The sequence below is a fragment of the Dermacentor silvarum genome, chromosome 1 (assembly GCF_013339745.2).
Source record: "Dermacentor silvarum isolate Dsil-2018 chromosome 1, BIME_Dsil_1.4, whole genome shotgun sequence".
NCBI lineage: Eukaryota > Metazoa > Arthropoda > Arachnida > Ixodida > Ixodidae > Dermacentor > Dermacentor silvarum.
The window spans coordinates 81,756,831-81,771,975 of record NC_051154.1 but is presented as its reverse complement, the minus strand read 5'-3'; the positions used below and the strand labels follow the sequence as shown (position 1 = coordinate 81,771,975).

At 44.2% G+C, this 15,145-nt stretch overlaps 1 protein-coding gene across 1 annotated transcript; it reads left to right on the top strand.

The window, feature by feature from the left end:
* The first annotated feature begins 15 nt into the window (after window positions 1-15).
* On the top strand, window positions 16-14,745 carry LOC125944381 (uncharacterized). Its single transcript, XM_049664821.1, has 5 exons — window positions 16-83; window positions 2,257-2,588; window positions 4,459-4,605; window positions 14,227-14,354; window positions 14,716-14,745. Exons 1-5 carry the CDS (start codon window positions 16-18, stop codon window positions 14,743-14,745), a joined length of 705 nt encoding a protein of 234 aa, XP_049520778.1.
* Window positions 14,746-15,145: the final 400 nt, after the last annotated feature.

Here is a 15,145-nt window from a genome sequence, read left to right as displayed (position 1 = left end):
ACACTACACACCAGAATGCGTGCCTTCTTCAGGGACCCTTTGTCGGGTTACCTGCGTGGACTGCTCGCGGCAGCAGCAGGAGGGTGCTCCCGAATGGCATCTTAATCTGGTGGTTGTGGCACCGTTATGTGAGAAATAAGAATTGGGTACCTAGGCTCGCCAATAGATCCCGTGTCAAAAGAACTTCTCTGCTGGATATTTGTTAGGCTCGACGCGGATAGAGAGTACTGCTGGATTAAATGCCTTCGAGGAACTCGTGCGAAGATGTTACGATGGGCGCGGAAGCAGTATAGCATGGACCGTACATAATGCGCGATTCGTAGGTAATGTTTGTAGCTAACCAGTCCACATGAATTTTGATCGACAAATGCTTTCGTGTTCTACATTTGACTACGGAATTCATATAGACCACGAAGGCGACATGTCGGCCAAAGCGATACATATAGCTGAAAATCGGTAAGATATTACTTCCCCACAGAGCCTCGGGCTTGACTCGGTGTCTCGCCAGAGCGGCGGCGTTCAGCTACGGCAGCAATAAACTGCTGACCAACGAGGCCCAATTCTCAACGCTTTCCAGTCGCATGGATTGTCATTGGCCAGTCGCATTCGCTATTATGCGTTCGCCGTCACTACTGACTGGTATTTTTTCTTACGAACTGATGTAACTTGAAAAAGACTTAATGCAATAGTGCTTCAGGCGCGCTCGTCGCCGGGATGCGCTTCGTGAGACACGAGGATAAAACGCAAGGTATTTTTTTTTTTTCTTTTTTTTCCCCAGCTCAGCGAGTGCAACGCTCTTGGCAAACGTTTGGGCTCCTCGAAGTCATTCGCCATGCTCATATGAGACCTCATTTTCTAACGATCCATTTCACTTTCGATCTTTTTTTCCTTATCACTGGTCGTGCCGAATGGCCGACCACGGCGACAATGTAGCCGTACGGGCAAACGATGATGTGCGAATAGAATTGAAAGTTGCATGGATCGTAGGAAATTAGATTGTATGTTATACGATGGTGGGGTAGTATGTTGCAAAGATTTTTTTTCCCCACGATTTTACTTATTTCTCGTCATCCGTCACGCCCAGTTGCTGATGCTGGCGATAGCAGCGGTGCACGTCGTAACTCAAACGAAGAAGAAAATAATCACTGAACCATGCGGCTCCCGCTTCGGCAGTATTTGATGTAAGCCCACTACGTGTTGCACGTGTTGCTTAGACCTGCAATTATTTTGTCATGTATATACATTCGCCTATGATCGTCACTCCTGAAACTTTCATATGTTATAACCAACCACCTTAGAGTATATTCTGTAGTAGAGGGAACAGTGTCAGTGATGATGATTAACACTTTAGCGATGCGGATGTTTGTGACGCCCAAAGAGGCAATTAAATATTACAACTGCTTCGGGGAAAGGGGGAATGTTTTTTCTTATGGTTATACAGATGATGATGATGATGATGATAAAATGTTATTGAAGGATGGCTCGAAGGCCTATTATTATCAGGTAATTATTATCATTGCAGCGAAGTTTTGGGAAAAATGCGTTTCCAAAAGCGTCTGAAATGCGCTGCGTGCGACTAAAATCCCAATAAAGACGGAAAAGAGCATAAAATATCTTGCACGCTCTTTCGTTTGCAAAAAAAAAGAAAAAGAGAGGAAGAGTATATGGGTCCGATCTGTGTATGTTTAAATCTCAGACACTAACAAATATAACAGTTAACAATAACGAAGACTTCATGGTTAAGCTTAAAAGAAAGAATAAGCATTGCCATAAGCAAAGTGCTCTCGTATCAAAGAGCCGAAAACACACAGAACGGTATTTGTTCGAGTTAAAGCCATTTTTATACGTCAAAGTTGTCAGTTAGTTGCACACTCTCTTTACTGTAAGCGCGCCTGGAGAGAACGTCGTGATTCGCTACTTAGGTTTCATTTTAAAAGACGCGCCGAAACGCGCCACTAGCGGGCTGCAAGAAGTCTCGCACAGGCACCGAAGACGTTGACAACGGCGCACAGTAAACGCCTCCATTAAGCAAGAACACAAAGGTGTAAAAAACTACTTTTTAGTTCGATTATGTAGGCTTATAGGTGGTTAACGAAGTTCGTGTTCTTCTCTTCGGCTTACTGATTAATTCATAACTTTTGGGCGCAAGTCGGGATCGAGTTGAAAGAAGAGACCAAGCCGAGACCGAGAACTAAGTCATTTAACTTTCTAACAAGCAGGGTCACATTTCAATCTACATTACGACATTTGGTGTAGTCGGAACAAGATCGGCTTTAACGCCACCCCTTACGGCGCTTTTGCTTTTGTTCACCACCAGCAGGACAGGCACATCCAGATTCCGCAATCAGCACATGGCGGGCAACCGAAGAAGCGAAGAACGCTGTGCACGCGCTCACGACCAGCCGGTGGAACGCGCCCGGCAAGTGCGACGACTCACGAGCTTCCGAATCAGCTGCCCGCTTCCGAACAGGATCCGGGCTTTTGCTCTCCCGTTCGTGGCTCGCCCAGGACTCCCGGCGCCTGGACTGGAAGCGCAAGCCCCGGACGACAACGTGCAGCGCTCGAAGGTTCCGCGGCGCCGAGAAAAGGTGGGTGTCGGGTCGGACAGTGACCGTAAGGCCGGCCGCGTTAGGCTTGCTCCTTCTTGCCCAGGGCCCCAAGCACAGCACTCGTGCACTGCACCCTAACCGACTCTGATACAAGCCTCGTGAACATTTTCAAGGCGTAGCTCGTTTTGACCGACGATTTTTTGTCTCTCCTCGCGTAATGCGCGCCATGGTGCCTCGCTAACGCGAAATGACTGATTGGTTCCGAGCGACCTGGCCTACGCTTCACGGCTCCTTGAACCGTCGGCTTTCAAGGTTCCTTGAAGCAAATTTGGTCCCCAGTTATTCGTGCAGCTATTTGCAATTGTACCAGAAGGCGAAGCGCCGAGGAAACCACATCACTTAACCAAGAGGTGCCTCACGACTGATTATTGGCTGACGGTATGCTATCGCGCTGGCATTTCTCAAGGAAAGTAGTGCCCAGTAGTGCCGAGCAAATGATATTTTACGCTCTGTGATAGAAGCTAACATATTCAGGGAAAGGCGTGAATCGGGGGAACCCTTGATTTCATTTTGGACCCAAAAGATGCGCCAGTATAAAAATGACGCCAGTATAAAGCGCTACTGATAGAATTCTACCCCCAAAATATGTTTTCTCCCTTTAGACTGCATGGGCAGCTCGCAGAATGACATATTTGCAGAATTTCGCAATAGTCTTTGTTAAATTTATTATTTGAGTACTGGTTTAAACATCAACATCGTAGTCCAGGTGTACCGATATTCATCGTCAGTCGGGAAGAGCTGGTGTATTATAACAAGGCGAAATGGCGCACGATTTTCCTGATGTCTTAGGAAATTACTTTTCATAGGGCAAAGGTGAATTCGGTTACGTGTTAGATATGGTAATTACCACGGGAAGCTATGGTACGTACGCTTCTGACAGCACTAATAACGGTTTGTAGGACCCGCCGTGGTGCTTTAATGGCTGTGGTGTTGCGAAGCAGCACGAGGTCACGGGATCAAATCCTGGCCGCGGCGGCCGCATTTAGATGGGGGCGAAATGCAAAAATGCCCATGTACCGTGCATTGCGTGTGCGTTAAAAAACCCCTGGTGGTCATAATTAATGCGGAGTCCCCCACTATGGCGTGCCTCACAATCATATCGTGGTTTTGGCGCATGAAATTCTTGAACTTAATTTTTTGAACCGTTGGTAGAAACCACGGTAAGGACTTTAATGCGCCGTTTGCACCCATGTCGCACAAGCGGGGCCCATTGAGACCGCTCGTGGAGCCTGCGCATGGGACCTGTATTGACAGAGCTCTTACGTTAGAATTGTTCGTAACACGCTGAACGTTTTAGAGAAGATGGCCGGCCTATGGAAAACGGCACTTACGACCGCAAAGCTTTGTGAATTCGTCACCAGAAGCCGAATTCATTTATTTCGTTAGTGCTTTTTTTCATTGGCCGGCCGCCTAGCTTCGCCAATAATATAAAGGCTGATAATAATGATCCACTTATAATAATGATTGACAGGCGTCTGCTCTTACAAACTGTTCTAGCGTAAGTACTTTTTTTTGTGAAGGCGGGCTCTGTACCCATTTACTGTGCTGCTTCATAATTACAGCAACTAGCAGCAGAAATTACATTGTCACGTTCTTCAACGAGTTTTCACAACATGCAACATTTACTGACTGTAAACGTGGAAGTTTTCGACCCGAAACTATCTCGATTGATTTTTGTGCCACTCTCTTTCATTCAATTTTACACTAGGCATGCACGAAGGCTTTATGAGCCTGTTTCGTGTGAAACCTTTGTTGTGCTGCATTTCTATGGCACATAGTATAGTCAGTGTGCATATTTGGGTGCATTTACAAACCAGACCGCTCATTTATTTTCTTCTTTTTTTTTCAGAAACAACGACGTGGGTGTCCAAAGGCTCTAGGCATTCCAATTTGCCTAATGAAGAAGCGATGAACAAGCCACGGTTAGCTGTATGTGCCGTGCTCTGGATTTCCATCAGCGTCTCGGCAGGCGCTGTGGATCCCTTGACACAGACAGGTATTTATCGCCTCCCATGCGATTTGCATATCGCGAACAGAGTGCCCCGTTCATAGTGCCACGACCGCCGTTGGCAGCAAGAAATAAACACCAGTCACAATGGTGAAATGACAAGAGTAGGTGTGAATCCCGTTAGGTCCCCTCAGAAAGGCGGCCAATTTTTCTTCATGTGGGCCCAATGTGGCACATTAATTCAAAATGGCCTCCGTGGCGGATTAGTTCAATAAAATTGCGTGGTGGCGGCAAGAATGACGGCACCTTTGTTAGGTATGTGTACCTGTAGATACATTGGCCTGTGATACGTATAGGCGGCTACAGCATGGTTCAATCACTGTTACAATGGCTGCAGCGCGTCCACCTTATTCAAGCCGACGTTCTACATTGCAAAGAGTAAAGGCGAGAGAGGCTCACACGATAAGGAAATATCGCGCAGGTCAACGCAGTAGGAAATATGACTGTTGAAAGTAAGTTGTGCTAGAGACAATTTCAGCGAAGACTTCAAGCACTACTTAAAGGCCGAGAATAGGGTCGAGTGTAGTGATAAATTAGTTTTGCAAATCAATACAGCTGCGGTAAGCGAAATTGTGACGGAAGTGTAAACGATGGCGTCGCTGTGATGCTTGAGGTTGGGAACTAGCTGCTGCAGATGCACTATGAATATAAATCGAAATTAAGAACTCCAAACAAACAAAAACGCCCTTTACTTCTGCGTTCCGTAGCGTTTGTAAAATATGCATCTGTGGTCGAAAGTTCTGGGGCTGTAGCACGCTTAGCAATAGAATATGCAATGATGCAACGGTGCATAGATTTGCCATATAGCTGACGACGAGCACGAGCTCAAAACGAACGCACGGTGTGCAGCAAACGCTAAGAATGTGTGCGGCTTGAAACGCGCAGAAGGCAGGTCCGCAAGAACGTCTGGACCATTAGATGCACGTACTCGAAAAGCGGCCTCTGGTTCACCACAAGAACAAAATACGAGAATCAGTGGCGCCACAGTACGGCACACGCGCGAATGAACCAGAGCGCTCACAGAATGTCTACATAAATAGCGCAAATACACAACACCGTATAATGATGCAATCACAGAAATGAAAAGCTCACTTCCCACATGCTCCAACATTGGAAAGCGACGTATAAAAGCACAACACGAACACGAACACTACGTATTGTGAGAACGACTGGCAAGCTCACAAACTACAATTACAAATTTTTGTTTTCGCCAGATAGTTCTGGCTGGCTACCTGAGCTAAAAGGTGCATAAATAGCTTGACAGGGGCCCAGGTGTCCGCTTCGAGGCCCACAGCAAACGGGCATATAAGATACAGAAATAAGTGGTACAAAAACAAAGCTAATCACAACACAAACATGTCAGTGTGTACACCTTAAAAAACTCCAAAATAACAATAGCCGCTTCAAAAACTTGAAAATAGGAGTAGTGACATGAATGAGCTTCATACAAAACGTAACATTGAAAATGTAACTAATTACTAAAAATTTGTAGCACGGAAAACTAATAAAGAGAAGGAAAAAACAAGTTATTAGCTGATATTTTGTTAAATTGCACTTGTTCTTTATATTTTTTTCTAAATTGAGAAGGGATTATATTGCGGCATGGGTGCAGCTTGTAAGCGGTACAAAAACTTGATAAAAACTACGTTTCTATGTTTCGCGTGTTTACGAGCGGCCTATATTCGTGTAGGGATGCTGTAGTTTCTAAAATAAATAAATAAAAAAGCCTGAAACTGACATTAGAATAATTAAAGAGGAGAGAATGCGATTATCATTATATTTTCAAGACTAATTACGTTGCATGTTTGGAAGGCATGCAAAGTGGGAGCAGCGTAGTCTAGTTTAGAAACGTGGCGAATGACTTTCTTCTGCAATGTCAAAATTGTTTTGTATATTCGATGGAGACGCTGTTAGCCATACAAAACTGCAAAGAGGCAAACAATGCATAATTTATTCACCACTTTCTGACGCCAAATTTTTTACATAGACCCATAATATGCGTATCCCATGTAAGATTGCAAGAGAAAGTCAGGCCGAGTAATGTTATAATAGAATATTATGTATGGCACACTATATTGACGTTCAAGGTGGTATTCTGCCAAAGCGTGCAGATATGGCTTTTTGGGAAAACGCACGGAATACTAGTGAATTTCGCCGGATACATTCGAGGACAGATATCAAGCTGGGCTATCGGCCGATTGTGATATGTGCATTAAAGTAAAGCAAACGCTTGTTATAGTAAGTGTCTCTCCCACTTTCCTCGCGATCGGGTTAAAGCAACGAAGGATAGTAGAGCGTATTCCCTTCAATGTGTCTTTCCTTTAATATGGTTTCCATTTAAGGAACATGACACATTGCAAGTCGGGGCATGCTAATGAATCATTGCATTAGGAAGGGGTTCAGGGAAGAAGATACAATTTCTCCCATGCTATTCACTGTATTTTTAGAAGTATGCAAGCTGTTAGGCTGAGAAAGAATTAGTGTGAGAATAAACGGGGAACATTTCGGTAACCTTCGGTCTGCAGATGAGATAATCCTGTTCTGCAATGGAGAGGGCTTACAACAATTTTAGGCGACATAGCCTATCAGTGGGTTGGGAAAATAATTTGCCAAGGACTAAGGTAATGTTAAATAGCTTGGGATGAGAACGAGAATTCGTGACTGGCAATCAGCCTCTAGAGTTTGCGCAAGAGGACCATTATCTAGCCTAATTTGTCATAAGAGACCCGTATCATGAGAAGGAAATCTACAGAAGAATGAAATTGAGTTGGAACATGTACAACAGTCATTACCAAGTTGTGACTGAAAGCTTACCGCTGTCATTGAAACAAGAAATCACATAATTCTTCGTATTTTACTAGTGCGATCACATGCGCGGCAGAAACTTGAAGGTTACCCGCCGCGGTGGCTCAGTCAGCTAAGGCGTTGCGCTGCTGAGCACGAGGTCGCGGGATCGAATCCCGGCCGCGGCGGCCGCATTTCGATGGAGGCGAAATGCAAAAACGCCCGTGTGCTTGCGTTGTAGTAGTGCACGTTAAAGAACCCCAGGTGGTCAAAATTTATCCGGAGCCCTCCACTACGGCGTGCTTCATAATCAGAACTGGTTTTGGCACGTGAAAACCCAGTGAGAAGACGAAGCTTGAAAGTTAAAAAAAAAACAAGATTTTGAAGAAATTAAGGATGGTGCAAAGAGCGATGAAACAAAAAATGACAAGCGTATTTTTCAGACAGGAAGACAGCTGTGTGAAATAGAGAGCAAAAGGGGAGTAGCTGATATTCTAGTTGACATGAAGAGGCAGAAATGGAATTGAGCAAGCCATGTAATGTAGAACTGATAACCGCTGGTCTATTATAATTACTGAATGGGTACCAAGGGAAGGGAAGCGCCGTAGAGAACGTCAAAGAACAAGGTGGTGTGATGAAATAAAAAAAAAATGCAGGCGTATGATGAAGTCAGCTGACGCAAGGTAATTTGAGATTGCTGGGAGGAATCTGTGTTTTGCAGTGGTCGTAAAATAGGTTTCTGATGATAACCACACACACACACACACACACACACACACACACACACACACACACACACACACACACACACACACACACACACACACACACACACACACACACACACACACACACACACACACACACACACACACACACACACACACACACACACACACACACACACACACACACACCACACACACACACACACACACACACACACACACACACACACACACACACACACACACACACACACACACACACACACACACACACACACACACACACACACACACCCCAACGAATTTCGGCAATGAATCCGGAGGTAATTTTAATTCACTCATCCACTGATCACAGCCACGCCATTCATATATATATATATATATATATATATATATATGAATGGCGAGGCTGTGATCAGTGGATGAGTCAATTACCTCCGGATTCGTTGCCGAAATACTACCAAGTCGAAGGCTAGAAGTCAACCTTTTGTGGACACTGGCTAGCTGCGGCTTAAAATCAGTGCCAATTGCTCCCGTGTTGACGGCTCACAGACAACTCGTGGGCCACGAGCCGCCCCGCTCGCAACGGTTTTCTGTTTCGTCTCCGCCTCAGGCACCACTGAGGGAATCTAAGTCGTTTAGTACTCACCATCGAATGGTGTGATAGATGAACACGCTTTCACTCTGTATCATGGCGGCGACGCGCGTCACCGTGCCATATGGGAATGGGCATGCAAGGTTCATGTCGCTCTAACTTTAACCGATCTATTCCATGGCCCTTCTACCCGAATCTTCAAGCCTCAAGTTATACATACCCTTGCGTATTAGTCGACCCATGGCTGGTTTCATGTTGATACTTCCTGAGTTTCTGCAGTTGCCTTAGGAATGAAAATTATACGTAGACGGTAGTAAAATTGCTCAATGGTTTCGGTGGTTTTCATGCGGCAGAGGTAAATACCTACAATTCCAAACTAGCATTTCGTCATCAGACAACCAACCCTGACATTAAAACGCAATGCACGTATATTGCATGCATACATACATACATACATACATACATACATACATACATACATACATACATACATACATACATACATACATACATACATACATACATACATACATACGCACATACATACGTACATACATACATACGTACATACGTACATACATACAAATATACAGGGTGTTTCAGCGAACACTTTCAGAATTTATTTAAGGTTGCCTGTGGCAGATAGCCCAATTCTAGTTCATGAGCTGGTCTACTCGAAGAGGCGGACATTACTTGCAGAAGAAATTGAAATGCATAATCGAATGATTAACAAAAATTCACTAATTAAGTTTTTAACTAATTACCTGATGGTCCATATTGCAATTTACAAATTGTAGCCGTGGAGTTCGCAAGGCAGATCCACTTGAAATTAATTCTCAGGTTGACACCAGTTTCGAGATATTAATTCCCGAACTGTGCGGAAAAATGCATTGACGTTACAGTTAAATTTGTGCTTCAATGGAGAAAGCGACGTTTTGTTAAGAAACTAACTGGAACGCCAATGCTTTTCTCCGCAAAGTTCGGAAATTAATATCTCGAAACTGGTGTAATCCCGAGAATTCGTTCCAAGTGGATCCGCCTTGCTAACTCCACGGCTACAATTTGTAAATTGCAATATGGGCCATCAGGTAATTAGTTAAAAACTTAATTAGCGAATTTTTGTTTATCATTCGATGATGCATTTCAATTTCTTGTGCAAGTAATGTTCGCCTCTTTGAGTAGACCAGCTGACGACGTAAAATTGGGCTATCTCCCACAGGCAACCTTTAAGAATGTTTGAAAGTGTTCGCTGAAACACCCTGTATATACATACATACGTGCGTATGTATGTATATACGCATACATACATACGCACGTATGTATGTATAATACATTATGAAAGTATTTTATTCTTGTTAATAGTGCAATTGATCCGTAGCGCATGTTGTTTGCGCACTAGAATGCGGCTATCAGCTCTGAAGCCGCTTGACATTATCATACTCAACGACCAAGGCCAACCCCACATAGACAACCCAAGGCATGTTCACTCCGATCCATGACGTCAGGCTACCTGGCCCGAAATTTTCATTGCGAAGCCTGGCGTGACGAAAGCGGTGTCGTCGAAATCGCCACTGATTACTCTGGAGCATCCCCATTAGATTCTATGGCAGTCCGGCCAGCTAGTATGTCAAGGATCGCAGTGAACAGGCCTTGTGTTTTCTAGGTGGTGTTGCCAAGGCGCGCACATACTGCACATGAATCATTGGATGAAAGAAAAACTACACAATAATGCCTGGCTTATAGTGTTGCACCAAACGTGTTGTCGAAAGAAACCGACCCAGGTTGTCTCGAAAGCTTTTTCCAGGGTATACTGTAGGCACGTGCTGCAGCAGAGAATGAGAGCACTTGCTTAGCCGCCCGACTGTAATAGCAGCGTCTAACGCTCGACTGTAGCGTGCAGGAGTCATAGCCACAAAACTTCTCTTACGTAAGAGCATTTCCTCATTGGCTGCCGTTCCGACGCCATGAAAATGAAAGCGATCGAACTGATAAGTCTCTTGGATTTGGCTACACTTGCTGCACTAGTTCAGTTGTGGTACCCTGCGAGTGCAGCAGAATGCAGTGTCGTCAGTTCAGAAAGTTCAAGTGCAGGTACTGCACTAGCGATGCATGTTTATTTTGGAAATGAAGAGAAAAGTGCAAGCCTCGTTGTCTGCACGGCGCATTTCGTAGCGTTTTCTGTTGGCGCAACATCGTTCTACGGGCGCTTTTTGAGTTGCTGCTGCACCTCGCGGTTCGGTAAATGTTTTGCTCTCAAGTGTGCGGTGCTCAAAGTTTGGCTCCTTCAGCGGGCATGCTTTTACACTCTGGCAGTACCTCCTATCAACTAAGTTCAGGCTTTTTGCGAAACTTATCGACAAATGTGCACGCAGCAAAAAAGGAAGGGTATTTTCTTTGCGTTATCTCAATAATCGCTATCATGATAGTACTTTGCCGTGGGAACGAAATGACGGGTGTGGATGCTATCTTTTTTTGTCAGAGAACGCCTTGCAAGATAATCACATATGATCGAAGGCAGTTTAACGCGTCACAAGAATTTACTAACCTTCCCTCACCACAATTAAGGCATCGAACTTGCGCCTAAATTTTTTTAATGTCTAGCTATAGGAACTGTTGTAACCAAAGAGGGAGACATTTGCGTACGCGCGCCATAATTCAAATAGCGCGGCGCCACGTTGTCTGTTACCGAAAGCTTGCAAGATGCCTGCACTTCCAAAGTAGCGAATGTACGAGAACCGTGAATTCACTTGCAGAACTTGTCTTGCACAAAGTCATATCGAAGAGCGCGGTGCAGGTGGCGTGCGCTGCACCGTGAAATCGAGGACAGAAGTGCTGCACTCTCTGAACTAATGCAGATAGTGCAGGCAAATCGAAGAGATCAAATGAGAACATCGGGGAAAACGCCAATTCCGGAAAGCACTACGTAATCGTTTTGCGAATACGAGCCCTAACCTTTTGTTTTCTGATCAAACGCAACTATTGCATATTACGCTAAACATCCCCGTCGCAGCTCAGGTATACTTTCGCGATCGTGATTGGCAGGTTTTCATGTCTATCTATCTATCTATCTATCTATCTATCTATCTATCTATCTATCTATCTATCTATCTATCTATCTATCTATCTATCTATCTATCTATCTATCTATCTATCTATCTATCTATCCATCTATCCATCTATCCATCTATCCATCTATCCATCTATCCATCTATCCATCTATCCATCTATCTATCTATCTATCTATCTATCTATCTATCTATCTATCTATCTATCTATCTATCTATCTATCTATCTATCTATCTATCTATCTATCTATCTATCTATCTATTTGATCATATACTGCCAGTTGCCTAATGGCAGCCATGGCATGAGGGAGTACCTAATATAAAAACCGGAGAAAATACACAACAGAAATATTGATGACCACCCAAAAGGAAGCTAGTCATTTGTATAGATTTTGCAAAAGCCTTTGATAAAGTGCCGCATGATAAGCTGATCTTTAAACTGAGAGAAATAGGTATCGATGAAAGGCTAGTGCTTTGGATAAAAGAATACTTAAATGATCGCAAACAGACCGTAAGTTTAGATGGCAGTTTGTCGAGTCCACTCCAAGTGCTATCAGGTGTTCCTCAGGGATCGGTGTTGGGTCCACTGTTATTTCTTATATATATCAACGATATCCCATGTGTTGTTGAACAACCGGTGAAACTGAAGCTTTTTGCAGATGACTGCCTAATTTATTCTACCGTAACCAATGTTCAGGATCAACTCAGAATTAGTCGTTGTTTAGAAAATTTCAGTCAATGGTGTAATTTATGGGGAATGAAAATAAACTACTCTAAATCAACATACACACATATGACTAGAAAAGTAAACGTCCTACCTTTTAACTATTACATCGATGGTAATTTGTTAGTTCGTGCTAACCAGTTTAAATATTTGGGTGTTACAGTCACGCATAATCTGACATGGCATACGCACATAGAAAATGTGTGCTCGAAAGCGAACCAGAAACTAGGTTTCTTAAGGCAAAAACTACATCAAGCTTCGCGAGATGTAAAGCTGATAGCTTACAAAACTTTTGTTAGGCCGTTACTTGAATATGCCTCAGTCATCTGGAGCCCTCATCAAAACGCATTGACTACAAGGCTAGAAAAAGTTCAACGTCGTGCTGCGCGCTTCATATGCGCAAAGTACCGCAGATTAGATTCTGTCACACAGATGTTGCAGTCATGTGAATTGGAAACACTAGAAACACGAAGGAAAAGGAATCGGCTCAAAGTGTTTTTCAGGATACTACATGGTCATTTGAAAATTAACAAAGATGAGTACGTGCAACTCCCAGGGAAACGAAGCAGTCGTGTCAATCACCAATATGTTTTGAGACCATACTTTGCTCACAGTGATGTGTTCCGCTTTTCTTTTTTCCCCGCCGTGATTGAACTTTGGAATGCGTTACCAAGCTTTGTGGCAAATGCCAGTGATGTTTGTGAATTTGAAAAATCGTTGAACGCGTATTTCTCTGATTTCGCTTCTACTTGATGTACCTGTATATATGATTTGTCTGTATTTAAAACCCTCCCTGTAAGAACCCTCAACAGAGGGTTGACAGTATGATTAAAATAAATAAAAAAAAATAGTCACCAGGAACATTTAAACCACACACGTGTCAAGTGCTAGCGGCAGGCGTGAGAAAAAAATAAATAGGAAATATACAGCGATCGACTGCATAAAGCTCGCAGTTGCGCAAATGGACCCTTTTCACAGAAAAATGCCGGCATTACGAAAGCACCGCAACAGCACACGCGGCAAAATACTGGCCAAGAATGAAAAATAAAAAGAGAAAAGGCCGAAACTCGCTAACGAGAATTATCGCAAGTGTGTGAAGCTTGTGCTCGTCGGTAAGTTAGCGTACTGCCGTCTGTTGCGCGCTGCTTTACCGAGCGACTTGGGCGCAACGCTCTCTCTCCTCGGTCGCGCCACCTTTCTCACCGCACAAACTACCTCTACACATAGCACAGCGCCGCGTCTATCACGTGACGCCCCTTGCTCATGCTTACGATGGTACTGTTATTAGAACATCGCGCTGATCTTGTACGTATACATTAATAACATCTGGTTACGAGTTTCGCTCATATTCACACATTTAGCAATTTTTAGTTCCATTTCCTATATTGAGCACCAGTTGTTAATTGGTCATTAACTTTTTAGTTCCATTTGATCCTCACTTGAGTATATTTCATGTATGTCATAGAATTGCCAGGAAAGAAAAATGAACGAGTACACATGAGCATTTATTTCTAAGTCAATATTAAGTGTCAGTCAGACGATGGTGGCGCCGTGTTCTGGCTCAAGTTCTCGTGGTCACCCTCTCGGGGCCGGTGCGGCATTTTGCACCAAGCGGATTTATGGCATTGACATCCGTAGCGACTGCATGAAAGAGTTGCGCTTCGGTAAACGCATCCTGATAAGTGGTCAATACGTTGGTCTCTCTTGTTGCAGTGAGCCCGGGAGAAAGGAGAATATCATCATGCGACCAAGATGTTCTATTCCAGTTCGCCAACGAGTGTGAGAAAGTGTTCAACGATGTCATAACGGCATCGCCAGAAAACGACTACCGTCAAGTGCAGGTACGGGCGATGGTTATACAGCTGCGCTACGTGCACTGCCGGCCTGTGCTACACAGCACTGTTAAGAATATAAGGAGGCCATATTGACCGACCGAGCATTCAGACTCGCGGTTTTATGCTTTCTTATGCTGAGATGGGGTGCATTACGGAAGTTTCAAATCGTATAATGCTATTCTAGAGTAAACGTAGGCCGTATCGTTTAAGTCCAATTATTTAATAAGCGGTCTAGGGAGCCGACAGACTAAGTCTGTGCATTAGTTCCCAAGACAGGTTTAATTTTCAGTTCTGGCTCATGAGCGTCACTAACCACTGAAGTGGCTCCCAGTTCTATACATCAGCGCTCTCTGCCCAACTGTCCCAGGGCTCACCAGAAGAATGCCTGCTCTTCTGACTGCCGATTCTGGCATCCAAATTATTTCATTATGCCAATAGGCAAAGCGGTGCTGCTTCTTTTTTTACCCCACTACAACCCCTGAAACATGCACTCTAACGTAACCAAGCCCCTCTTGATCCGCCACCCAGAAGCGTAGTGCACGTGACCTCGAGGATGCGTGTACGATTCTCGGTGCCGCATTCCGATGGTGGCAGTCAGATTTCAGCACGGAGAAATGATCCTTAGTTGATTGAAATTAATCCCCGCGCCCCGCACAATGACATGTGATAGCCCAGATGTAGATTTCGGGCGATGAAACCCACCAATCAAGAATTAGACAGCCCTTCTATGGGAACACAGTGCTGAGAGTAGCAGCTCCATAACGATATTTGTAGATGAGGGCAGAGCTGAAGAGAAA